Consider the following 26,949-nt stretch of genomic DNA (forward strand, 5'->3'; position numbering starts at 1 on the left):
TTTCCCTCCCTTTTTTCCTTGTCTCTCCCTTCCTGTCGAGACAGACCCTGCTGCTGGAAGAGCTCCAAGGTCACAGCCAAGGAGTTTGCTTTTCCTGAGCTTGAGTTGATGAGGCCTGAGAGGGCTCTGGCACTTGGCCCAGCAGCCTCTCCAGAGCCAGGTGAGTTTGTTTGGACTCCCTGCAGAAAAATGCAGGCTGGAATTCCAGGCAGATTGCAGAGGGGTCACACCTTAACCAGCTGTGTGCAGGAGGATTTTATGTCTCTTCTAGGGCTGATAAGGGGGGTTATCATCTTGGTATGGGGATGGTGGTGCTGAAGCCTCCCTGGGCATTCCAGAGCTGCTAAGCTAAAAATAGAAAAAGAATGAATAAAAAGAATGAATAACAAAGTTCTGTGTCTCAGCACAGAGTGAGACCCAGCTCTGCTGTGAGTAGTCAGTAAATCTAAACATCTACCTGAGACCAATCACAGATGCACCTGTTACATTCCACAGCAGCAGATAACCTTTGTTTACACTTTGTTGCTGAAGCCACAGCTTTTCAGAAGAGGGGAAAATCCTAAGAAAGGATTTTCCACCAAAGACGTCTGTGACAGGGCAGGAAGGCTCAGGAACTGCAGAGCACCTGCTGGAACCTGCTGGAGCTCTCATGGTGGGAGTGTGGTGAGCAGAGCCACCCATTCCTGTTCTTTTTGTTGTTCTAACCTTCTTTCACTGGCTGAGACTCCACACTGGATTTTGTTTACTCTGCCTTTCAGGCACCCCTGCCTCATTTCATGCCCCACCAATGAGTCCCCTCTTGTGGGAAATGAATTTGTAGCAATTTCTCCAAGTTTGATGTTTGTTTACAAATACATACTATGTAAACATATTATTTTTGTTTACATAGTATGTAAACATACACACTTTGTAAACTTACTATTTGTATGTAAACAAATATCAAACTTGGAGAATTTTCCACAAATTCATTTCCCACGCCCTCTAAGGATGTGACACCTTCAGATGTGATGCTCCAGAGGGGGTTTGGTGACAAGGGTGGGCTGTGGCTGTGACCAGTAAAACAGATTGTGACACTGGTCTGGGAAAGCCCCTGGGCTTTCCTTTGGAGGCAAAGGAGGAAGGGGACTCCCAGCTAAGGTTTTATGCTGCTCTCAAAATCACTGAGTGCAAATCAGATGTCACAAGTTCCCTTCTGGCCAAATCTCTTGGGAAATCTTTTCTGGGGGGCGACATCTTCTGGGAAATCACATCTTGGGGCCACATGGCTTTCCTGAGTGGTTTGTAAAGCCCTGGGGGTGGCTCTGAGCTCATTTGGGCACCTTTGGTGGCACTTGTGCTGTTCTTTGCCATGGGGGAACTTGTGCCAACTGCTCAGAGCTCCCAGCCTCAATCCAGCTTGAAGAGGTGAGCCTGGAGAGCTGGGCAGTTCCCAAACTCTGCAGGGCTGTGGCCTTGGGGAGGGATGGTTGAGGTTTTTTGGTTGCTGCCTGCCAGGAACGTGAGCTGGGAGGGAGAATTTGGGTGTGGGGAGCAGAAACTGCAGCAGCTGATGAAGGATCTGCTCTGCTCACTTCCCTCCTCACTCTGTCAGCTGGGAAATGAAGGGTCTGTCAGCACCACGAGGAGCTGTGAGGGGATTTCACTGATTGCTGCTGCAAAGCCAGCCTGTTCCAAAATGAGGACTGGGAGCTCTGATCTTCCAAAGTTCTGTCCCAACCTCCTGGGCTGTCAGTCCTTCCCACAGGATTTCCCAGGTGCAGCATCCCAGTCTTTTTCTGGGAAGGGTGATGGAAAGGGGGATGAGGAACAATCTCATCCTTTGTCCAGCTGATCCCAGTGGAAAAGGGGATGAGGAACATCCTCATCCTGTGTCCAGCTGATCCCAACCTTGTCTGGGAAGTGCTGATGGAAAAGGGGCAATGAGGAACATCCTCATGCTTTGTCCTGCTCATCCTAATGGAAAAGAGGGATGAGGAACATCCTCATCCTGTGTCCAGCTGATCCCAACCTTGTCTGGGAAGTGCTGATGAAAAAGGGGATGAGGAACATCCTCATCCTTTGTCCAGCTGATCCCAGTGGAAAAGGGGATGAGGAACATCCTCATCCTTTGTCCAGCTGATCCCAACCTTGTCTAGGAAGGGATGATGGAAAAGGAGGATGAGGAACATTCTCATCCTTTGTCCAGTTGATCCCGGTCTAATCTGGGAAGTGCTGATGGAAAAGGGGACGAGGAACATCCTCATCCTTTGTCCAGCTCAGCAGGGTCCCTCTGGCAGTGTCACACCTGCTTTGTGCACAGCAAAGGTCCTGCCTGGCTTAGCCAGAACTGAGATTTCTCTTGTTGTTCCTTTTTTCCGTGCAAGATCTGCCCTGTTGGTGCTTCCAAGGGTCACATTCCTGGCCGAGGGAAGGTAACAGATCTGTTTTTGTGGATAAAACCACCACGAGCCTGCTCGGGTGCCAAGTGCAATCTGAGCTCTTTGGGTTGCCTGGGCCACAAACATGATGAATAAAACTGTTCCTCTTGGGGAAAAAAAAAATCTGTGCTTCTGACAAGATTCCTGGGGGAGGCTGCCTCCTGATCCATGCTGGAAGCGAGGCGCATGATCTGGGAGAGAGCTGCTCACGAGTTGTGCTGGGGAAGTTCTGATCCCAGAGTGGAGCAGATGGAAATTTCTGCAGGAAAGGGCTGAGCTGCTGCCTAGAATCTGATGCTGCCTGCTCTTGAGCTACCCAACTCAATCTGGGAGCTCCTTGCCTGCTTTGGGAAGGGTGGTTTTCATTCCAGCACCTCCTGCACACCGGGCCAGCCTGGAAATGGGGGCTCTGGGGAGCTGTGCTGCTCGGCAGGGGTGGGTTTTCCTGGGGGCTGCGCTCTCCACATCCTGCCCATCTCCTGGAATGGCTTTCCCAGGCAATGATCTCATGGTTCTGGGAGCCAGGCTCCCCCCTGGCTGCCCTCACCCTTCCCTCTGAGGCTGTCTGGAGCAGCTGGAAGTGCTCCAGGACGGGCTTGGAGCAGCACCCTGGGGCCGTGGGAGGTGTTGGGCACCAAGGTCCTTCCACCCCAAACACTCCTAAAATCCTGGGGGGAGCTTGAGCCCTGAAAACTCCTTTTCCAGGAGTGGTTTTGGGGGAAAAAAACTCCTTTTTGGGGGTATTTTTGGGGGAAAAAACTCCTTTTTTGGGGGGTGTTTTTGGGGAAGAAAACTACTTTTTCAGTAAGAAAACTCCTGTTTTTGCTGCTGGAAACCAAGTGTTACCGGGGTCTGGCAGCTCAGGGAGCAAACAGGGACCTTAACTCTAATTGCAGTTCTGCTGTCTCTGAGCCCTGCCTTTTGCAGCTTTCCCAAAACCCTCAGATTTTGGGAATCCAGAAAAACTCAGCCTCGGTGGGATGTGGTGCTGTCAGCAGAGGGCACGGCCACCACGAGGTGACAGTGACAAAGAAATGACAAGGGCTGAGTGGGAGCTGGAGAAATGCCCGGTGTGGGTTCCTCCACGTGCAAAGCCAATTAACGGCGTTTGCCTTTAATTGCAATCAGTGGGGGCAGCAAAAAGCCCGGCCTGGAGCCCGGCCCGGCATCGCAGAGACAGGACAGGTGACACATCCCTGTGACCTGTGTCCTGTGGGGTTTGCTCCCTTCCCTCCACGAATCACCATTTTCCTGTTCAAGTGACAAAAAGGGAGCTCTGATTTCAAGCCCTCAAAGTTCCCTTTTAAGGTTACAGAGTTGAGGCCCCACATCATCCACAATAAAAACCACACAAGTATTTTAATTTGTGAAAGCAGAAATGGGCTGAAAATGTCACCCTGTGAGAATATTTCTATTTCCTTATGTTCCCTTTTATATTTATAGTGTTCTAATATTCATAAACGTGTCCCAAAATCCCTTGGAGAGGGTTTCCCCCCCTGCCTCTATCTCTGAAATAAATGCTGATTTAAGAGCAGGGTCTGCTGGTTCAGCAGGGATGAATTAATTCAGGGCTTGAGTTGGAGCTGTGGGGTTCCACTCCAGGAGTCATAAAAGTATCAGAGGGGATCCAGAATTCGTTTTTTTCCTCAGAGGTTTGTAAAGCCCTGGGGGTGGCTCTGAGCTCATTTGGGCGCCTTTGGTGGCACTTGTGCTGTCCTTTGCCATGGGGGAACTTGTGCCAACTGCTCAAAGCTCCCAGCCTCAATCCAGCTTGAAGAGGTGAGCCTGGAGAGCTGGGCAGTTCCCAAACTCTGCAGGGCTGTGGCCTTGGGGAAGGAAGGTTGAGGTTTTGTGGTTGCTGCTTGTCAGGAACGCGAGCTGAGAGGGAGAATTTGGGTATGGAGAGTAGAAACTGCAGCAGCTGATGAAGGATCTGCTCTGCTCACTTCCCTCCTCACTCTGTCAGCTGGGAAATGAAGGGTCTGTCAGCACCACGAGGAGCTGTGAGGGGATTTCACTGATGGCTGCTGCAAAGCCAGCCTGTTCCAAAATGAGGACTGGGAGCTCTGATCTTCCAAAGTTCTGTCCCAACCTCCTGGGCTGACAGTCCCTCCCACAGCTTCAGCACAGGATTTCCAAGTGCAGCATCCCAGTCAGTCTTGTCTGGGAAGGGGATAGGGAAGGGAATGAGGAACATCCTCATCCTGTGTCCAGCTGATCCCAATGGAAAAGGGGGGTGAGGAACATCCTCATCCTGCGTCCAGTTGATCCCAGTCTTCTCTGGGAAGAGCTGATGGAAAAGGGGATGAGAAACATTACCCCGGTAGCTGCGTGGCCAAAGAGAGGTGAACCCACACACACAAAGAAGCGCCGGGAAATCCCTGTGGCTCCTTCAAATCCACCATTAGCCGGCTCATTAATTTATTTTTTGCTCCTTTCAGCGTGCCCCCCTTGCCCTGGCCCTGCTCGTCCCTCCAGGAGCGGAGCGGGGCCGGGGCCGAGCTTCAATCGCCGCTTTAAAGGGCGCAGCTGCGGCTCCTTCCCGGTGGGCTTCTCCCATTCCGGTCACGTCCCGGCTCGCTCTCCGTGCTCGGAATGCCCCGCTCCTCTCATTAACCAGAGCCACAAAGGCTCCCGGGCCTCCCCGGGGGCACCTTTGCGACATAAAGGTGACCGTGCCACCCGCGGGGTGTCCTTTGGGGGAGCCGCCAAGGTTCGGGATGCTCGGGCAGGGCTCGCCTTCCTGCCGGTGACATCCACTCGGGGATGTCGTTCCCCGCCACGTGTGCTCGGGAGAGGGGGTGTGACAGCGCGGTGGCACTCGGGTGTCCCTAGGAGTGGCCCTTTGGTGCTGGCCCTGCTGCATCCCGCTCCTCCTGGATCCAGCTGTGCCGCTCCCCTGGATCCAGCTGTTCCCCTCATGCCACCGCACCCGGCTCAGAGTACACCCCCGTGTCACACCACCCGCTCTCTGCCCCTATTCTCGGCCCTATTTCCGTTCCCCTCTCACTCGTCCCAACCTCGATTTTCCCTCCGCAGCTCCCGCGGGAAGTTCTTGGCAAACCCCGGCCCAGCTGCGACTTTTCCTCGGGGTACAAAGCCACCGACCCCCGCACCTTCCCCTCACCGCGGAGAAGGATGAAAACCCCAAAAAAAGACCCCAAACACCCCCAGTGGAAGCTGTGCCGGAGCTCAGGTGCGTTAAGCGAGCGGCTGAGGGTGTTACTCCATCTTCCCTGCGCAAGGCCCGCCCTTGCCTCACCATTGGCTGCGCCCGGCTCCTCGCAGCCTTTTGTACGCGGGGAGATGCACCTGTCAGCCCGCCCGGCTGCCGATCCCCGCTCGCTCCCGGACTAGGAATGGGCAGCAGCAAGTCGCCTGTTGCCCTCCTGGTGGCCCTGTGGCTCTGCCAGCTGGGCGCGTGGGCAGCGGGGCGCCCCAAGGTGAACCCCAGGATCATCGCGGCTCCCCAAGGTGAGTCCCGGCTGCGCCCTCGGCGTGCGGCTGCTCCCCGGCCGGCTCCTTGCTACCTGCGGCTCGTCCTTTGAGCACTCGGGTTATTTCTATTTCTTTTGTGTCCTCGGGGAGGCTTTTGGCTCTCGTTAAATGCCTGTGGGCTGAGGCTGTTGGCTTTTCATTGGGTTTTTAGACCGTTCTTTCTTTTTTCTTTTTTATGTTTTAAAAGCATTTTCCTGTGAGCTGGGTATATTAAAGGCTGTCAAAAAGCTCTGACACATTTCCTAACTTGCAGCTCTCCAGAAAGCAGAAGTATATATTTACATAGCTAATGCACTTATTTATCTGCTTGAACTCGCCCTACTCGCTGCAGACGAGTTTGGGGAGTAAATATTTGCCGAGGACCGCTGCTCTCAGGGGAAAAAATTTACAAACGGCACGTAAGGACTTTGTAACCAGATCGGATCTGGGCGAACCCGAACAAAGAAATGTTTTCAAGGCTCCGAGCCTGGTGTGTCGGCGCTGGTTTCATCCCGAGTTTTGGGATGAATCCCCTCCGGGCTGGCTGGAACAAAGACCCCGTTGGCTTTGCCGGGCGGGCTCTGCAGCACAAGGGCTCCTCTGTTGCTCCCCATTCCCTGGCAACTTCCGAGAACGCCCATTTCCCCCGCTTCGTTCCGTGCCATCTGTTCTCCTCCGCTGGCATTTGCGTGCCCTTCCCCGGGCTGGCGGAGCGGGGAGGGGGGTGCTGGCCGTGTGCGCGGCTCGGGGGTGGCCTCTGCTGTCACCTTGTCGCACAAAGGGGAGCGGCACCGGCGCGCAGGGCAGGGGAGGCTGCTCCGCTATGGCGTCACCGGCGCTGGCTGCGGGTGAAGGGGACGGGAGCGGGGACATTCCCCCCGTTCCTACAGCGGTGTGGCTGGACATCGAGGGACAGGGAGGGCCGATCCCCACCTGCGTCCCTGCACAATGCTGTCACCCGTGTCTGGGCGGCACTGAAGGCTGCTAGCACCTGTCACCGAAACCAATCAGGACGTTTCACCTGGAGGAGGGTGAGGAAATGGGCCGGGGGCTGCTATGACCACGAACCCCGGCTGAACTTCCCGGTGGCCCGGGCGCACTGAAAGCTCAGCATGTTCGGCGTTCCGGGCTCAGCACGTGGCTGCCGTAGCTGCAGCCCGCTCCGAGCCCGGCCCTCGCCAGCCGAGCGGGGGGGATGGAGCCGCAGGGCTGACTTTGAGCTCGCAGTGCTGCTTTTTAGCTGCCAGGCAGGAAATGGGGCATAGCCGCAGCTGCTTCTCCTCCCTCGGCGTCGCTCCCCTCACCAGCACCATGCACAATGAGTCTGTGACACCAGAAGGCTCATTTCTACCGGTTTGGTGACATCTGGAGCTTCCCAGGATCCACCAAACCCTGCCCTCCCTGCAGCTCCCGCTGCTTTGGCCCCCAGTTCCCTGTGAGAAATATCTGAGGAGATGTGGGACAAAACATCCCCAGGCTGAGCTGGCACAACCCTGGGCTCACCCCTGCAGACAAAGGAGCACCATGGACCTGTCCTGCTGCTCGGGGCTCCTGCATTGACAATTCCCAGCACTTTGGAGCTCCGTGGCCCCTGCAGCCCGCACAGGTGGCCGTGGGCAAGTGGTCACTGCCGGGCACTGCTGCTTCTGCAGGGCTCCCTCCTGTCACAGAGCAAATGGCAGCTCTACTTCACTGCTCCAGTCGGTTCTGCTGGCAGGGCCTCTGCCCCGTTCCCTTTGGAGGCTGACCCGGGAGTGTCCCCGGACGCTGCCCTTCCCCGTGTCCTGCAAAGAGCTCACAGAATGTTCCCATCATCTCTTCCCTCCTCATCCTCCCCTGCCTCCCTGGATTTTCCTCTGCACTTTGCCAAAGGCGCAGCCGCATCCCACACGGAGCTTTCGCTGCTTGGCGTGTCGTGTCCCAGGACCGAGGGAGGGTGACAGCCCAGCCCAGCCCAGCCCGGCTGTCTCCTGACCGGAAAGTCACCGAGCATCGCAAAACGCTGAGCGTGGCACGGAGCCTGGGGCGGGCTCGGGCTGCTGCAGCCCGCGGCCTTTGCAGCCAGGCTGGGCCGGAGCTGCTGCCACGCTCAGCAATTCGTCCCTGCTCAGCCACACGTGCACAGAGAGCGCCGAGGAAAGCTCATCCCACCGCGGGGTGGGCTGGGCTCCGGCTGTTTAATTATTCCCGGCTCATTAACAGGTGAGCTGCCAGCCGCAGGCAGCAGAGATAAGCAGGTCCCCGAGGGAAAGGCAGGATTATACACTTGACCCTCGGCGGGGTGAGCTGGCTCCAGCCCGCCCCGGGCTGCAGCGGGCTCTTGGATTGGCATTTCTGGGAATCTGCCTGCCTGGAACAGCTCCTGGGCTTTGCTAGGCTTGGCTGCCTCCCTGGCTGCGAGAGCTGTGTCAGCAGGGCCGGCGGGGAGCGCTCCGTGCCCTGGCACGGCACGGCTGGGGCCCCCCAGAACCTTCTGGAAAGAGCTGCACAGGGGCTTGGGATCAGGGATGGAGGGGCAGGATGCAGGGAATGCTCCCACTGCCAGAGGGCAGGGATGGATGGGATGTTAGGAAGGAATTCCTGGCTGGGATGGAATTCCCAGAGAAGCTGTGCCTGCCCCTGCATCCCTGGCAGTGCCCAAAGCCGGGCTTGGAGCACCCTGTATGCTCCTGGCCATAGCAGGGCATGGGATGAGATGATCCTTGAGGTCCTCATCTCCTCCTGTTGCGGCAAACGAGGGATTTCTGGTGCCAGCAGCAGCTTTTCTCCTCGGTGACAGCAACTCTGGGGTTTTTTTGTGGTCCCATTATTATTAATGATCATTCGAAAGCCAAATTATCAAAAATGTGAAAAGATTTATTTGTCTTTCTCCACGACCGAAATACAGTCTTCGAAACCACCACAGCCAAAAAGACAGTGTCAAGCCCATGATGGGCACTGGGTGAACCTGGATCCGACCTCTACCACATCGAATTCCCCCTCGTTCATGAGAGCTGCTTCTAGCGATGAAGTTTTATACTGTTTATTGTGCCTGAGGCAGAGGAGTCCCAATATCTTTTGTAACTCTTCACATTCATAGTTGGTTTTTTCAGTGTGCAGAGCTGGACAAAGGCCGTCTCCTGATTGATAGCCAGTGTTGATTGAGTTTGGGGAAGTCATGTATTCACATGTATGTTCCTGGCTCCCTGGCTATCTTGATTGATGTTATCCACAGGATGATGATCGCTATAAGGATTTCTAAGGACTCGAGATACCGGTGATCATCCGTGCTAGGAGCGTCCATTCTTATGCTAAAGTATCAATCCTTATCTTAGCTGTGTCCAGGAATGTCAGAATCTGAATAGACATCCACTCTCAGGCTGTGTGTGGTCAGAGACACATTTGGATTTTTCAACCTTTATAAAATACATTCTTTGATAGCATGAATTATTTCTAACATATATTACAGCATGGTGTGAAGCATCTTTGTAGGACACTTTCCCACCAAGCTCTCAGAGCATCACCATTTCCAGGAGAAAGCTGCTCGCTTTCCCAGCAGTGCTATTTTCTCCTTTTTCACAGGGTTGGGGGATGCTGGGAACTGAAAATGTTGGTTGGGGAAGGAAAAAAAAAAAAAAAGGAAAAAAAGAAATATGTTTTGTGTGCGCAGATTGAAGAAGAAGAAAAGCAAACCAAACAAATGGAGTGAATCACAGGCACCTCCTGTTGCAAGAGCACGACACAAAAACAACAGGCAGGGCACAACTGATGGAAGTTGTGGCTGGAAAAAGGAGCCATATGCCAATTCCTGACCAAGCTCCCAGCTCTGCACCAGCCAATTTGGGGACACAACTGCTGAAAAGCGGCCTGGGAAGGTGTTCTGTGGGTGATGCAGTCGGTGTCTTAAATGGGACAGACTAAATTTAGACCCGAGTGCTTGAGTGCAAACTAAATCTAAGCTTGAGCACAGAATAAATCTAAGCCCAAGGTGCTTTTTCGGGAAAATCTCGCATCCTAAAAAGGGCTGGGAGGTGAGCGAGGAGGGGAAATGGGTTCCAGCCAGCTCCGTGGCTATTCCAGGCTGCTCCAGAAATAGGCCTGGTTCCTCCTGCTGGGAACCCTTTTTGTAATATATGTTAGAAATAATTCATGCTGTTAAAGAATGTATGTTATAAAGACTGTAAAATCTGAACGTGTCTCTGACCACATACGGCCGGAGAGTGGATGTCTATTCAGATTCCAAAGAATTCCCAGACATGGCTAAGATAAGGATCAACACTTTAGCATAAGAATAGACACTTCCAGGATGACAATCACTGTATCTTGAGTTAATGGAAACCCTGCCTAAGAACGATCATCACCCTGCAGATTACATCAATTAAGATAGCCAGGGCCACCAGAACTATACATTTGAGTACATGGCTTCCCTAGAAGCTGGCTATCCACCTGTAGCTGATCTTTGTCCAGCTCTGCACACTGAAAGAACCAACTATGAATGTGAAGTTACGAAAGAAATTGGGACTCCTTCACCTTGGGCACAATAAACTGTATAAAACCTCACCGCAAGAAGTGGTTTTCGTGCATGGGGGCAGTGCTGGTCCCAGGCTCGACACTGCCTCTTTGGCTGTGGTGGTTTCGAAGACAGTAATTCAGTCATGCAGAAAGATAAATAAATCTTTTCACATTTCTTATAATTTGGCTTTTGATTGATCATTTATATCACTTTTGCTGCCAGCCCCACCCATGTAGCACACCGTGTGGCAGTGCCAGGGGAGCAGGATGTGGAGGTGTAATTGAGGTGTGAGGTTTGGGTGACAGAGCCCTTAATGACAGCTCTGCCTCTGTCACCTGTCCCCTCCCCGCCTTGGGTCCCTGGGTCAGGCAGCCATGATTGTGATGATTCCCTGTCTCGTTATGCACTGGGAGCAAATATTCCCGTCCGGCAGGTGGGAGGGACGGGCACGGCGAGTTTCGGGAGTTGCCTTGAGGAATTCGCGGCCGGTCCCAGCCAGAGATCTGCCCTCGCACTGCCCCCGGCCGGGCTGTGCTGGGATCTCAGAGCTTTGGCAAGTCTGGTTTCACATTCCTGTCCCCGGGGCTTTCCGGGTCTGGGGAATGCGGAGCTGCAGCCGGGGCTGGACGTGAGGGGAATGGGAAATCTGTGAGGGGAATGGGAAATCCGTGTGTGGCTCAGTGGGCGCACAGAGGGTGCTGGGAGGGCACAAACCCGGAATGGCCCGGGGCTGGCACCCACCTGGAGCATAGGGCAGGTGTGGGAAGTGTCCAGCAGCAGGAGGGGGCTGGAAGGGCATGGTGGGACCATTCCTGATCCCACTGGGATCCTTCTCAATCCCTCTGGGAAGGGCACAGCAGGGCCATTCCTGACCCCCCTGGGATCCTTCCTGACCCCAATGGGAAGGGCACAGTGGGGCCATTCCTGATCCCACTGGGAAGGGCATGGCAGGGCCATTCCTGACCCCACTGGGATCCTTCCGAATCCCAATGGGAAGGGCATGGTTGGGCCATTCCTGATCCCATTGGGAAGGGCTTGGTGGGGCCATTTCTGACCCCACTGGGTTCCTTCCCAATCCCCCTGGAAAGGGCATGGCAGGGGCATTCCCAATTCTGTTGAAGTCCTTCCTGACCCCAATGGAAAGGGCACAGTGGGGCCATTCCTGATCCCACTGGGATCCTTCCCAATCCCATTGGGATGGGCATGGTAGAGCCATTCCCCACCTCACTGGGATCCTTCCCATTCCCACTGAGAGGGGCACAGTGAGGAAATTCCCAAACCCACTGGGAAAGGCATGGCAGGGTCATTCCCAATCCCTTTGGGATCCTTCCCAATGCTTCTGGGAAGGGCATGGCAGGGCCATTCAAAATCCCAATGGGATTCTTCCTGATCCCACTGGGAAGGGCTTGGTGGGGCTGTTCCCAACCCCACTGGAATCCTTCCCAATCCCACTGGGAAGGGCATGGCAAGGTCATTCCTGATCCCTTTGGGAAGGGCCTCACCTGCATTCCACTGGGATAAAACCTCTGGATCTCCCCACTCAGAACCTCCCTGGGGACACCAAGGTGGCCGTGCCCTGTGCCCACCCTTGCCCTGAAAGGCTTCTTGCTGGAGCTCGGGGAGGAGGGAGGCGGCAGTGTGGTGAATCCAGCCCTGCTCTGGGGACAGAGGGGACCCTGGGGTGTCCCTGTGCCCCTGGGAAGGTGGGAAATGCAGGGATTATGCTCCTGGCCTGAGGGAATGATGAAACTCCAGCCGCAGTGCGGAGTTTGGGAGCTGGGATGGAGTCCTGAGTGACTCAGGGAGAGGCCCTGAATCACAGTCCTGGGAAAAGGGGACCTGGGCTGCTGTCACACATCCTGTGGGAAGAGGGAGTGGGACACGGACAGGTGTCACCACATCCAGATTAGCAATGGGACAGGGATTGGTGTCACCACATCCAGACTGGCAATGGGACAGGAAGTGGTGTCACCATATCCAGACTGCCAATGGGACACGGAGTGGTGTCACCACATCCAGATTGGCAATGGGACAGGGATTGGTGTCACCACATCCAGATTGGCAATGGGACAGGAAGTGGTGTCACCTTATCCAGACTGCCAATGGGACACGGAGTGGTGTCACCACATCCAGATTGGCAATGGGACAGGGATCGGTGTCACCATATAGGGAGTGGGGCAGGGATGAGTGTCACTACATCAGGAGTGGGACAGTGATCGGTGTCACTGCATCCAGACTGGCAATGGGACAGGGACCGGTGTCACCACATCAGGAGTGGGACAGGGACCGGTGTCACTGCATAAGGAACGGGACAGGGATTGATGTCACCATATCCAAACTGGCAGTGGGACAGGGAGCGGTGTCACTGCATCCAGACCAGGAGAGGGACAGGGTCTGGTGTCACCACACTGGGAGTGGGAGCAGGACAGGGATCAGTGTCACTGCATCCAGACTGGCAATGGGTCAGGGATCGGTGTCACCACATCAGGAGTGGGACAGGGATCTTGGTGTCACTGTATCCAGACTGGCAATGGGACAGGGACTGGTGTCACTGCATCCAAGGCTGGCACTGGGACAGGGATTTGTGTCACCACATCCAGACTGGCAGTGGGACAGGGATCGGTGTCACTGCATTGGGAGTGGGACGCAGATCGGTGTCACCACATCTCAACTGGCAATGGGACAAGGATTGGTGTCACCACATTGGGAGCAGGGCGAGGACTGCTGTCATTGCATCGGGAGTGGGACAGGGATCGGTGTCACTGCATCAGGAGCGGGACAGGGATCGATGTCACTGCATCCAGACTGGCAATGGGACAGGGATCGCTGTCACCACATTGGGAGTGGGATAGGGATCTCGGTGTCACCACATGCAGACTGGCAGTGGGACAGGGATCGCTGTCACCGCATCCAGGCAGCTCCCGGCGCTATCCCAGCAGCGGGATCCATGTGGAGCTCCGGGATTGCTCGCCCTTGACTCAGAGCCGGGATGAGAGCGTCCCAGGTGACATCCAGGGACACTCCCACATTCCCAGCCCTCCAGTCAGCGTTTCCTGCTGCCTCCCGCGCCGATCCCAGCCGGACGCGCTGTCACCGAGGTGGGAACGTGTCACGGCGCTGGGGAGAGGAATCCGAGCCGGGGAATGCGCGGGCAGCGGAGCAGGTGGCAGTGCCATCGGGGCCACCGCGAGTGACAGCGCTGCCACCCGTCACGGCGACACTTCCCGGGGCCGCCTGGGCGGCGGGGCTCGGCTGCCAGCGCTCGGCACCGCGCCCGTGCCAATCCCGGCTCCCCGTGCCAATCCTGGCTTGCCCCGTGCCAATCCTGGCTTGCCCCGTGCCAATCCTGGTTTGCCCCGTGCCAGTCCCGGTTTGCCCCGTGCCAGTCCCGGTTTGCCGCGTGCTGGCGGCTCGGCCGCGTGTCCCCGGCCTGTGACAGCGACCGGAGAGCTCGGGGTGGCACAGCTCGGCCGAGGGGCTGGGTGGGAACGGGCAGTGCCAGGGGAGGGCAATTCCAGGGGCAGGGAATACCAGGAGGGGGAATTACAGAGAGAAGGACAATTCCAGGGAGAGGGCAATTCCAGGGAGAGGGCAATTCCAGGAGGGGACAATTCCAGGGGCAGGGAATTTCAGGGAGAGGGCAATTCCAGGAGTGGACAATTCCAGGAGGGGGCAATTCCAGGGAGGGGGCAATTTGAGGAGGGGACAATTCCAGGGGAGGGAAATTCCAGGAGGGGACAATTCCAGGAGTGGCAATTCCAGGGAAATGGCAATTTCAGGAGGGGACAGTTCCAGGAGAGGGCAATTCCAGGAGAACACAATTCCAGGAAAAGGGCAATTCCAGGGAAAGGGTAATACCAGGAATGGACAATTCCAGAAGGGGGCAATTCCAGGAGAGGGCAATTTAATTTCAGGAGACAGCAATTCTGGGGGGGGGGGGGGCAATTCCAGGAGTGGACAATTCCAGAAAAGGGCAATTCCAGGAGAACGCAATTCCAGGAATGGACAATTCCAGGGCCAGACAGACTCCCTTCCCTGCTCTCCCACCTCACAGTCCAAGGTTTTTCCCACTTTGAAGGGATTTAAGGGCAGGAAATGAAGGAAGTGCCTCATGCCCGTCCCAGAACCCAGCAGGTTCTGCTCCCATCCCACTTCTACTTCCATTTATTTCAGAAAAATATTTCAGATAAATGCTGTACTTCAGATCCTGATTTTATCCATCAGTACCATCCCCTCCACCCTGCTCCGCATCCCCACAGAATTCCTGTCGGATTTAACCCTTTCCTGACCCAGCCATGGGACAACTGAGAGGCGTTTTAAAACCTTTTATTCCATTTTCAGTCTCGTGTGAAGGGTGAGGCAGCACAGATTTATAAATCACGCCATAGCAATCAGAAGAAGTCAGAAAAGGGCTTAATCCCAGAAATTCCTTTTTTTTCTGGAGCCGGGAGTGGTGAGAGCCGGTGACTCAGGAGCGTCTGGGCTGCGGGAGGCGCTGCCAGCCGGGAATGCTGGAGAGAGGAGAGAGGAGAGGGAGAGGGAGAGGCAGCGCTGACTCAGCCCCAGGCGGGCCGGGAGATGGGGTTTGCCGGGAGAGGCTGCAGCCCACGCTGCCCCTCTGCTCCGGGGGTGGGGACAGCCGGCTCCGCGATGCTCCAGGATGCTGCTGGATGCTTTGGGATGTTCTGGGCTGCTCCAGGATGCTTTGGGATGCTCCAGGATGCTTTGGAATGCTTCAGGATGTTCTGGGATGCTTTGGGATGCTCTAGAATATTATGGAATGTTCCAGGATTCTCTGAGATGGTCTAGAATGCTCCAGGATACTCCCAGATGCTTTGGGATGCTCTGCTGCTTCTCAAGGGGCTCTTGGTCCCTCAGGGCGCTGCTTGCTCTGTCACCAAAGGCTGGATGGAAAGCGAGATTGTTCCCCTCTCTCTGTGAGAAACACGTTCACTCTCCTGTGAAAATGTAAAAAGTTTAATAAGGGACAGTAGGAGACAAGGAGCATAGAGCAAAGGTTATTGTGGCATCAGCTGAGCCCCCTGTTATCTTTGGGGATATGTCCTGGTTTAGGGCAAATTTAACCAACCCTAACGCCTTAAATACCTTTAATTACATCATCCCTTTGCATATTCACAGACCCTTGTGCTCAGTAAACTTTTCCCCAAACTGGTTTACATGTTCTGAGAATAATTTAGCACATCTCTGCTTTGGATCTGCTTTTTTAGAACACGTGCATTCCTGGATTGTGGTTTTAGTCTATTTTTATCCCCTCCAGTCCTGGGCCCTGGCCCACTGTCTTGGTTTGGAAAGACAGGAGTCTGCTAAGGAAGACAGGAGCCTCCCCTGAAATGGAGAACGTAAACCCTCCCCACCCCTCTGAATTGCTGTAAATTTTAAATTAAGGGTCTCTCAGGCAAAAATATGGGAGCAGGAAATAACAGTTCTTTAATAGGGAAGAAAAAAAAGGACAAATTGAACAGTGCAGTACACTAGAACAACACTGACAGAGTCAGAACCCAGCCTGACACCCTGTGGGTCAGGGTGTTGGTGGCAGTCCCTTTGGAATTGTGGCTCAGCCCTCCTGCAGTGTCAGGGGTGGTTCTGGTGGAGCAGGGATCTGTAGAGAAGGATGCATTCTTCCTCTGAAGATCCAGTGGAAGGAGAGGCAGCTGCTGCTCCTCTGGGGAATCCAGTGGAGAAGCCGTGCTGGTGTCTCAAAACCTCTGGATTATATCTGGGTAGCAATGCTTGGCTCCTCCCCCTGGGTGAAGCATCTCACACTGGGATGTTCTAGTTCTTATCAGCCATGCAGGGACATTCAATAGCTGTTATCAGCAATGTCCCCTCCCTCGGGAGGTGTGAGTGTGGCCACTCAAAGAGAGAGATAAGGCAAACTGCCCACTTGACAAAGATAATCTGCCATACAGATGGTAATGGAAAACAACTTGCATTGCAATCTTCAACAGATCCAAACCCTGTCCATCCCTTCTGGGATCCAAACTCTATTGATCCTCCTGGGATCCAAACCCTGTCCATCCTCCTGAAGATCCAAACCCTGTCCATCCTCCAAGGGCACAGGAAGGGATGGGCTCAGCGGGTGCCCCCAGAGCAGCTCCCTGAGGTGTGTGCCCTTCCCAGGTGCCAAGGAATATGTGTTCCCACGGAGGGAGAGGTTCCCAGTGTTCTTCCACCAGGAAAACACCTCCTCCATCTACGTCGGGGGCGAGGGCAGGCTCTACTACTACGACTTTGCAACGCGTGAGAACTACACGGTGAGGGGCGCCGCTAACGGGCTTGGAGCAAAACCCCATCAAAAAGGGTCTGGGATCCATCTCCCAACCCACATTCCAGGCCTGGAGGAGCCTGGTCTCTGCCCAGCCGGCTCCATCCTGCCAGGAAACAAAATCCCAGCAGGAAAGAATGGTTGGGGTTGGGGTTGGGGTTAGGGTTCAGTCTACCCTGTTGGCCATGGGCGGGTTCTACCTTGGGTAGGATCCCCCCTGGTTAGGGTTAGATTTAGGGTTAGGCTTAGGCGTAGGTTTAGGCTTAAATATCCCCTGCTGGCCATGGGCAGGTTCTTCCCAGGGTGGGATCCCTCTGGGTTAGGGTTAGGTTTAGGATTAGAGTTAGGGTTAGGATTTGGATTAGTGTTAAATTTTCTGTGTTGTCCATGGGCGGGTTCTACCTTGGGTGGGATCCCTTTGAGGTTCTCACTGTCCAATAGGGCAGATGTTTCCAGCCTGGGATCCTTTCTGGATCCATCCTAGATATTTCCAGGCGGGGATCCTTTCTGGTTCCATCCTGGATATTCCCATCCAGGGATCCATTTCTGGATCCATCCTGGATGTTTCCAGCCAGGGATCCTTTCTGACTTGGGAGCAGCAATGCTCAGATTTTGTCACTGGCATCCAGCCTGGCCTTCATGCTGGATTTCAAGTGCCAGGGGTGGGGGACAAGGACACCTCGTGGGTTTTGGTGACCTTGTGGCAGGCTGACCCCATGCCTGGTGGCCTTGGGAGAGCAGGAATGGAAACGTTTCCCTCTCCTTTATCCTAGGAAGAGTTCCCGGTGAGAAATGAAGGCCAGTGCGTGTCCTCTGGGAATTTGGTAGGTCCCACCTGTGAGGGAGCAATGGGATGGGGAGGATTTGGGTTGAAGGAATAACAGGATGGGAAGGATTTGGTTTGAAGGAATAATGGGATGGAGAGGATTTGGGTTGAAGGAATAATGGGATGGGGAGGATTTGAGTGGTTCAAGGAATAATGGAATGGGGAGGATTTGGGTTCAAGGAACAACGGGATGGGGAGGATTTGATTTGAAGGAATAACAGGATGGGGAGGATTTGGGTTGAAGGAATAACGGGATGGGGAGGATTTGGGTTGCAGGAGGAATAACAGGATGCAGAGGATTTGGGTTGAAGAGAGAATAACGGGATGGGGAGGATTTGGGTTGAAGAGGGAACAGCGGGATGGGCAGGGCTGGAGTATTTGGTTGAAGGAGCTGTGTGTGCTCCTCATGAGCTCCCTCTGGATGAGGGGATCTGGGAAAACCCAGGGAGGATGTGGGAATCCGTGAGGTGCTGGGGGCTCTGTGCCATGGCCAGGCTCCTCTCCCCCTGCAGGAGGACAGCCGGAATTACCTGACCCTGGTGGAGCAGTACGGGGACGGGCTCCTGGTGTGCGGCACCGGCGCCTGCGCTCCCACCTGCTGGAACGTGGTACGGATCCTTCCCCCGTCCTGGGTGGGGAAAACCCGGCCTGACCCCACTCAGGATCCCCTTCTGTCCTTCCGCAGACACACAGGAAGGAGAGCCAGCCCTGGGATGGGAGAGGGATCGCTCCCTTCACCCCTGACTCCAACACCCTCGTCGTGGTCGATGGTAAGAGGGATATTTTCCCATTTTCCTGTTTTCCTGTGGTTTTGTTGTGCCCAAAGCCTCCCTGGGACAAACAGCAACCCCCTGAGGCCGCTCTGAGGGCTTTGTCTCCTTGGCTCTCCTCATTTTGTCCCCATAGAAATGCACATCCCATTGGGACAGAGGTTGGAGATTCCCACTGGGGCGTTGGATGGGGGCTCTGTGTGGGAGGAGCGTTGGGAATCAGGAGTTCTTTGGGTCAGGAGGGACCTGGGAAGGACCTGAATCAGGAATGTTTTGGGTGGGGAGGGACCTCAGAAGGTGGAACCTGAATTAGGAATGCTTTGGGTCAAGAGGGATCTTGGGAGGACTTGAATCAGGAATTTTTTGGATTAGCAGGGACATAAGAAGGACTTGAATCAGGAATGTTTTGGGTCAAGAGGGACCTTAGGAAGAGGGACCTGAATTGGGAATTCTCAGGGTTAGGAGGGACATGAGAAGGAGGGACTTGAATCAGGAATGTTTTGGGTTAGGATGGACTTGGGAAGGACCTGAATCAGGAATTCTTTGGGTTGGGAGGGACCCGGGAAGGAGGGCCTGCAGTGATTCCACTGCTCCAGGCCTGGTGTGGGGACAGGTGAGGATCCTTCCAAGAACGTGTCCCTGCCACCCTTCAAGGACTGGGATTCCTGTTCCACACCCACCATCCCTGTCATGCCCAGGAAGTCCTGGCTGCTTTCACTCCTCCTCATCCTCTCCCCACAGGCCAGGACATCTACTCTACCATCAAGAAGAGCCAGCAGAATGGGAAGATCCCTCGGTTCCGCCGCGTGAGGGGCGGGGGAGAGCTCTACACCAGTGACACCGTGATGCAGAGTGAGTGGGGACATTCCCACTGGGGGGACATTCCCACGGGGAGGACATTCCCTGGGGCAGGGGCAGGAGAAGCTCCAGAGCCTCTTGTGGGGGCTGATTGGTGTCAGATTAAGCAAAACTCATTAGTTTTGCTTTGCTGGCTTTTGCAGTGCAGATATGGCTGTAGATCCACCAAAAAATGAATGTTTGGGTTGCTTTAGCCAAGTCAGCAGGTTCAGACACCAAATGTTTGACCAGTTCAAGCCCAAACAAACCCTTTGTGACCTGTTTGGAGTGCCAGTGCCAGCCAAGGAGTGGCCAATACCCAGTGGTGACAAATATTGGTGTGAAGCTACCAATGAGATAAATCCCATAACCAGTTAACATCATTGATTGGATCCCTGATCTTGTGAATATCAAGAACTGGAAATTCCTGGTTCTTTAACAATGGAATTTTGTGCTGAGGGAGATCCACAGTTAAATGTTGATTCCCCACTAGAGAAACTCCAGTTTATGGTGCAGCTGTACTGCCCCAGTGCCCCCTAAACTCAATCTGACAGATCAGGTGCCCTTGGTGCCAGCCAGCAGGGAGCCAGCTTCCCCTGAGCCCTGCCCCAAACCAGCACAAAAGTGACTTCCCTGTCCTTGAGGCATGGGGAAGTGAGGCTGGCAAGTCCCTCCTGTGGGGTGGAAGGAAATTGGGTTGTGTAAAATGCAAAATGTGGCAGCTGCCCCCCAGCATTGAGCAACTTCCAGTGCGGGCAGTGGTCCAGGGCAAACCCCAGTCAGGCCAAACCCAGGGAGGGGACATGGGGAAAGGACCCTGCTCCACTTCCCTGGGCTTGTGGTGGCTGCTGTGGTGGCTTCCCGGGGGGGAAATGGGGGATTAATGAGATAAAAATGGAATTAAAGTGACAGGGGGATAAAACAGGGAGGGGGAAACCAAGGCAGGCCTGAGAGCCCCAGGGCTGCCAGACTGATCCCTGCTGTGGGAACGGCAGGGTTCTGATCCCTGGAGATTCCCTGCTATGGAAACAGCAGCTCAGGATGCTCAGAGGGACCCAGGGGTGCATTAATAGGAATGGTGTTATGGGGTTTTCCCAACGCACAGCACGGATTGCTCCTCCTGAGGGATCCGTCCTTCCCTCCTTCCCACAACAGCTCCCAGAGTCAGGAGGGACTCAGGTTTCCGTGGCTGCCAGGGCTTCATAAGCTAAAGTTGTAACTGGACACTTAACTCCAATATGCAAATGGAGCAGAACTCATAAAAGTGTGACACCTTGGTTGTCCATTTTTGTGACCATTTTGGCTCATCTTGGTTGGCTCTTGTGCTGCCCAAGGTGGATCCATTGGAGAAATCCTTTTAATAAATCCCTGTTTTATTATTTAATTCTATCTTGTCTCAGTTCTAGCTAAGCCTTCCCAAGGATCAGCAGGGCCAGCCTGGGCTTGGAGCTGTCATTCCCTGGGCCACAGCCATGTCCCACTCCCTGCCCTGTCCCCACCAGATGAAACCAGGTCCAAGCTCTGTCCCTTGCTTCCCCAGACCCTCAGTTTGTCAAGGCCACCACGCTGAGGCACGAGGAGCCTCACCAGGACAAGATTTATTACTTCTTCCGCGAGGACAACCCCGACAAGAGCCCCGAGGCGCCCCGCAACATCTCGCGGGTGGCCCAGCTGTGTAAGGTACCTTGGGGACAGGCTGGGGCGGCAGCCAGGACAGCTCTGGGGGGGACAGGGCACGTGTCAGCTTCTCTGGGCTGACCCAGGCTTGGTTTGGCCCCTCTGAGTCCTTTGGCCTGGTAAGGGAGAGAATTCCCTGCTCCATCTCACCGGGATGGCAGGAACGGGATTGTGGCAGCATCCCGCAGTTCCCCATCAGGACGGGCATTTTGGGGTGTTCTCCCCCAAACCCTGACTCCCTCCCTGCTGTCCCTGTCCCCCAGGAGGACAGGGGAGGAACCAGCTCCCTCTCAGCCTCCAAGTGGACCACATTCCTCAAGGCCACCCTGAACTGCATGGACCCCGTCACCAAGGGCAACTTCAACTGGCTCCAGGACGTCTTCTTCGTCCCTGCCGGTGACTGGCGGCACTCCAAGGTCTACGGGCTCTTCACCAACACCTGGTGAGGGGCCCTGGCCCAAATCCAGGGCTGGAACGCAGCTGGAGCAGGCACGGTGGCGGGCACAGCCCGATGTCCCCCCTGACCCTGTCGTTGTCCCCTCAGGGGGAGCTCTGCCGTCTGCGTTTACTCCTTCGGGGACATCGACAACGTGTTCAGGACATCGCGGCTCAAAGGCTACAACGGCCCCACCCCCGAGGTCAAACCCGGCCAGGTGAGGGAGGCCCGGGGGACCCCGGGAAGGGGACACGGAGGGAGGGACCAGCTGGGAATGGAGGGAGGCTGGAAAAGGTCTGATCCCTTCGTGGGAAGCACGGGGAGAGAGGATCTCAGAGGGCACCTGGCACGGGCACAGTGACAACACCCGTGGGGCAGAGCTGTCCCTTCCACTGGTATCCTCAGTGCCCCGCCCGCCTCTGACTCCGGTCTCTCTTGTCCCCTTTTGTCCTCTCTGCTTGTAGTGCATCCCCTCGGGGCAGCACCCTCTGAGTGTCCCCTTTGTCCCCTCCTGTCCCTCAGTGTGTCCCCTCGGGGCAGCACCCTCTGAGTGTCCCCTTTGTCCCCTCCTGTCCCTCAGTGTGTCCCCTCGGGGCAGCACCCTCTGAGTGTCCCTCTGAGTGTCCCCTCCTGTCCCGCAGTGTGTCCCCTCGGGGCAGCACCCTCTGAGTGTCCCCTTTGTCCCCTCCTGTCCCCGCAGTGCGTCCCCTCGGGGCAGCACACGCCGAGCGAGACCTTCAAGATCGCGGACAGCCACCCGGAGGTGGAGGAGCGGGTGGAGCCGCTGCCCCCGTCGCGCAGCCCCCTGTTCCACAACAAGCACCGCTACCAGAAAATCGGCGTGCACGAGGTGCCCGCGGCCGACGGGCACCGCTACAACGTCCTCTACCTGGCCACAGGTGCGGGGACACCGCGCAGGGGACATTCCCCGCGGGCAGGGCTGCGTGCCCAGCCTGGCATATGTTCGTCAGGCAGCGGCGAGCCGCCAAATTTCGGGAACAGCAGAACGCTGCCAGGCTGGCTGTGTGGGCACAGGCGGGCTGCGGGCAGCGTCCCAGGCACGGGGGAGGCGGGCACGCTTCGTGCTGGGGGGCAGAAATCGTTCCCCAAGAGCAGCTCTGTTGGGTTTTGGTGCTGCCCGAGCTGTCCTGGTGCCTCCCATCTGTGGGATGTGTTCCCTGGCACTCTGAGGGACCTGCAGGGGTTTAAATTGCTGGTTTTGTGATGGAGACAGTGCAGCCGGCTCTCGGTGGGTGGCTGGGGTTGGATTGGGGCCCACGAGTGATGGATTTGGGATTTTACAGCTAGGGAGAAACAGAGAAATTGAGAGAAATTGGGAAACAGAACAAGAGAGGTAGAAACATGTTGTATTCTTGTTGTTTTTATCTTCTTTAAAGTGTCCATACCTTCTCGCTGCTCTTCTCTGTTTTCTATAGTGCAGTTCTTCATGTCTTCTCAGGGGCTCCTCCTGGGCTCTCGACCCACCCCTTTTATCGCAGTTATCTTTACAAGCCACAGCTGCTGCCCAACTAAGGACTTTTCACCTGTGACTCATTTACAATTGCTAGGACCCACTTATCTAATACATAGGACTCTCACTACATTTCAGTTGTTGTACTCTTATTGCTGTTATAACAATACATATATTCAGGCCCCCACATTTCCCCCATTTTCTTTTAACAATTATACAATTACAATACACATACAGTCCCAGCTCTCAAGCTGCCACAGCTCTCGGCTGTCTTTGAACACATACAAATCCCTAGATGTTCCAAGGCTCTTTTCCTTAAAGGCCACATTCTTTTGATTCAAAGGCCATATTATATTCTAAAGTCCCAGCTCTCTGGCTGCCACAGCTCTCGGCTGTCCTATCTTCTATGATGTCAAGGGGCTCCATACCTTCTTTTGATGTTTGGCTGCGTGTTCTTCATCACGTCGGGGTCACCAATTGTTGTATTCTTGTTGGTTTTATCTTCTTTAAAGCGTCCATACCTTCTCGCTGCTCTTCTCTGTTCTCTGTAGTGCATTTCTTCATGTCTTCTCAGGGGCTCCTCCTGGGCTCTCGACCCACCCCTTTTATCGCAGCTATCTTTATGAGCCACAACTGCTGCCCAACTAAGGACTTTGCAGCTGTGACTCATTTAGAATAGCTAGGACCCACTTATCTAATACATAGGACTCTCACTACATTTCAATTGTTGTATTCTTATTGCTGTTATAACAATACATATATTCAGGCCCCCACAGAAACAGAGAAATGGAGACAAATAGAAAAAGAGAGAAATAGAAAATAGAGCAGCAGAGTTAAAGAGAAACAGAGAAAGGGAAATAGAAAAGTAGAGCAATAAATAAACAAAGAAATTGAGAAACAGAAGTACAAGAACAGAGAAACAGAAATAAATACAGGAACAGGGAAAGAGAGAAAGAGACAAATAGAGAAATAGAGTTGAAATAGAGAGAAACAGAAGGACAGAGCAAGGAGAATTTGCAGAATCCTGGATCTAAACACAGCCAGTGCCCTGCAGAGTCCCCCTGGGCAGCTTGATCCCACAGGAAGGGCTGTGGGATGGGCACAGAGTCACCTGGGGGTCCTGCCCGAGCTGGGCTTCCCCTTCCCCTGGCTGAGGGGAGAAGGGATCCCACTGGGAAGGGGGAATCCCAAGGATTCCCAGCCCTGTTCCCTCGGGGTGCTGCTCCTGCCCTCGCTGGGTGTCAGGTCCAGGGGGCACCTCCTGGCACCGTCACCCCCTCACCAGGGCTGTGCCCTCTCTCTCCCCAGACAAGGGGTCCATCCACAAGGTGGTGGAGCTGCCAGACGGGGTGCAGAACATCGTGGAGATCCAGGTGTTCCCCAACAAGGATCCCATCCAGTCCATGATCCTGGACCACGCCAGAGTGGGTGCCTGCTCCGGGGGTGGGAGAATGGGGTGGGTCAGGCATGGGAGGGTCAGGGCCAGCCCCGGGGCCTGGGAGTGAAATCATGGAACTATTTGGGTTGGAAGGGACGTTTAGTGATACACCCTATGGCAACTTTTAATGATCACCCTGTGACCTTTAATTATCATCCAGCCCCACCTTCCACTATCCCAGTGTGCACCAAGTCCCAGTGTCCACCCTGGCCTTGAGCACTTCCAGGGATCCAGGGGCAGCCACAAGGAATTCCATCCCAGCCCCTCCCCACCTTCCCAGGGAACAATTCCTTCTCAATATCCCATCCATCCCTGCCCTCTGGCAGTGGAAGCCATTCCCTGTGTCCTGTCCCTCCAAATTCCCTCTCCAGCTCTCCTGGAGCCCCTTCAGGCCTTGCAAGGGGCTCTGAGCTCTCCCTGGAGCCTTCTTCTCTCCAGGTGAACATTCCAGGCTCTCCCAGCCTGGCTCCAGAGAGGCTCCACCCTCAGAGCATCTCCTTGGCCTCCTTCCAGCAGCTCCAGCTCCCTCCTGACCTCCCCTGGGACACGGAATGACCATTGCTGTGCTCTCCTCCCGCAGGCCGTGCTCTACGTGGGCTCCAATAGCCGCGTCCTGGAGCTGCCCATGGACATGTGCGGGGCCTACCGCAACAACTGCCACAGCTGCGTGCTGGCCAGGGACCCCTACTGCGGCTGGGCCAACGGCTCCTGCCTCTCGCTGGCCCTCAGCAGGTGTGGGGGGCCATCCCCACCCCAATCCCACCGGGCAAACACCCACACCCCCAGTTTGGGGTGGATGCATTGTCCCCAAAGGTTTGGGTGCTCTGTGTGGATCCATCACTCCCTTTGAAAGGTTTGGGCACCCAAACGCCTTTTCTCAAAACTTTGGAGTGTTTTGTGTGGATCCATCCTTCCCTTGAAGGGTTTTGGGCACCCAACCCCTCTCCCCAAGAGTTTGGGGTGCTCTGTGCAGATCCATCCCTCCCTTGATGGGTTTTGGGCTCCCAAACACCTCTCCTTGATGCTGGGTCTCACGTTGGTCATCTCCAACCTTCTGAAATTGGGATGGGAGGGGGAGATTCCCACTCATCATGGGGGATTCCGATCTCTGAACTGCCGCTTCCCAAAGTTCTGTTGGGGCTTATTTCCGTTCTCGTCACCCAGGGACGTGCTCCAGAACCTGAACTTGGACTCATGGCAAGGAAGCTGCCAGAGGGGTGACGTCAAGGATGGTACGTTGAGATGTTGTGGTTGGGGAAGGAATTATTGGGCTCTCCAGGCTTTGGATGGGTTTGGACAGGTTTGGATGAGTTTGGATGGGTTTGGGTGCGTTTGGATGGATTTGGGTAGGTTTGGTTGGGTTTGGACAGATTTGGATGGGTTTGGGTGGGTTTGAATGAGTTTGAATGGGTTTGGGTGGGTTTCTATGGATTTGGATGAGTTTGGATAGATTGGGGTGGGTTTGGATGGATTTGGATAGGTTAGGATGGATTTGGATGAGTTTGGACGGGTTTGGTTGAGTTTGGATGGGTTTCGGTGGGTTTGGTAGAGTTTGGGTTGGTTTGGATGGGTTTGGATAAATTTGGATGTGTTTGGGTTGGTTTGGATGAGTTTGGATGGGTTTGGATGGATTTGGATGGGTGTGGATGAGTTTGCATGAGTTTGGATGGGTTTGGGTGGGTATGGACAGGTTTGGGTGGGTTTGAATGAGTTTGGACAGGTTTGGATGGGTTTGGATGGGTTTGGGCAGGTTTGGATGGGTTTGGGCAGGTCATATGTCTCAGTTTGAACAGACAGGTGTCTGCTAAGGAAGGCAGGAGCCTCCCCTGAAATAGAAAATGCAAACCCCCTTTCTCCCAATTATTATAATTTTGAAATTCGGCGCTCTCAGGCAGAGACATGTGATCAGCAATAACAGGGCAGAGCAGAAATTTTGAGGAGTTCTCTCTCAGAAGCCACCTCTGAGCCTTCCTCCACCCCACTAAAACCCAGACAGCTCCCAGCTAACCCACCCTCACCCCGTGTCCCCGCAGACGACTTCCACAACGTCTCGGTGATGCTGCAGTCCCCCTACTACCTCAACTGCTCCATCGAGTCCCACTACGCCACCTACAACTGGTACCACGAGGGCATGCTCATCAAGAGCTGCAACACCTCCCACCCCCAGCACGACTGCTTCCACTTCATCCCCAGTGTGCGCCGCGAGCACTACGGCCACTACGTCTGCGTGTCCGAGGAGGACGGCTTCCGCCAGGCGCTGGTCAAAGAGCACCTGATGGACCACCAGCGCTTCCTCTGGCAGCGCGGCCATGCCCCAGCCGTGCCGGCCTCGTGGCTCCGGCTGCTGCTCGTGGTGGCCCTGGCCGAGCTCTTCCACTGACGCCGTCCCGCTCGCCCTGCCCGTGGGCTTTGAGCGCCCCTCGCCGCCGGCCTCGCTGGCGGAGCCGCGGGAGGAGGGCGCGACACGCGGTGGCGGCCCCGCCGGCCAGCCATGCATGCGCTGATGCTCAGGGCGCGGCCGCTCCTTGCATGTGATGAAGATGAGGAGGAGGAGGAGGAGGAGCCGGCCCTCGGCCTCCTCCGGACTGTGGGATGCCCGCTGCCTCCCGAGGTTGGGGCTGGGACGCCCCCGGCGAGTCCCCTCCTGCTTGAGGGGGGCTCGGGTCGTTGTTTTGTTTTTTTGTTTGGTGTGGGAGGGAGGTCGGGAATCGGCGCACCACGCGTTGGGAATTTGCATGGAAAAGCCTCGGAAGGTGACTGGAGTTGGGGTGTGGGGACGGGGAGGGGAGGTGGGAGCAGAGCCCGGAGCGGAGCGGGAGGCG

General features: G+C 55.3%; 1 protein-coding gene across 1 annotated transcript; it reads left to right on the plus strand.

Moving 5' to 3' along the window:
• Positions 1 to 5,719: 5,719 nt before the first annotated feature.
• LOC134425121 (semaphorin-7A-like) lies at positions 5,720 to 26,601 on the plus strand. The gene is made up of 14 exons (XM_063169411.1): positions 5,720 to 5,891; positions 16,528 to 16,661; positions 17,446 to 17,496; positions 18,011 to 18,106; positions 18,184 to 18,268; positions 19,010 to 19,120; positions 20,646 to 20,785; positions 21,046 to 21,224; positions 21,327 to 21,435; positions 21,919 to 22,117; positions 23,998 to 24,113; positions 24,708 to 24,859; positions 25,292 to 25,359; positions 26,161 to 26,601. The coding sequence occupies exons 1-14, from the start codon at positions 5,777 to 5,779 to the stop codon at positions 26,505 to 26,507; spliced, it is 1,902 nt and encodes a 633-aa protein (XP_063025481.1). The 5' UTR covers positions 5,720 to 5,776; the 3' UTR covers positions 26,508 to 26,601.
• Positions 26,602 to 26,949: the final 348 nt, after the last annotated feature.

The sequence above is a fragment of the Melospiza melodia genome, chromosome 15 (genome assembly GCF_035770615.1).
Source record: "Melospiza melodia melodia isolate bMelMel2 chromosome 15, bMelMel2.pri, whole genome shotgun sequence".
In the NCBI taxonomy this organism is placed as follows: Eukaryota; Metazoa; Chordata; class Aves; order Passeriformes; family Passerellidae; genus Melospiza; species Melospiza melodia.

Bases quoted from the DNA above. Each gene is read 5' to 3' on its own strand.
- LOC134425121 (XM_063169411.1), top strand. From the start codon at position 5,777: ATGGGCAGCAGCAAGTCGCCTGTTGCCCTCCTGGTGGCCCTGTGGCTC. The intron at 5,892-16,527 runs GTGAGTCCCGGC...TGCCCTTCCCAG, and splicing joins GATCATCGCGGCTCCCCAAG to GTGCCAAGGAATATGTGTTC. The intron at 16,662-17,445 runs GTGAGGGGCGCC...CCTTTATCCTAG, and splicing joins CAACGCGTGAGAACTACACG to GAAGAGTTCCCGGTGAGAAA.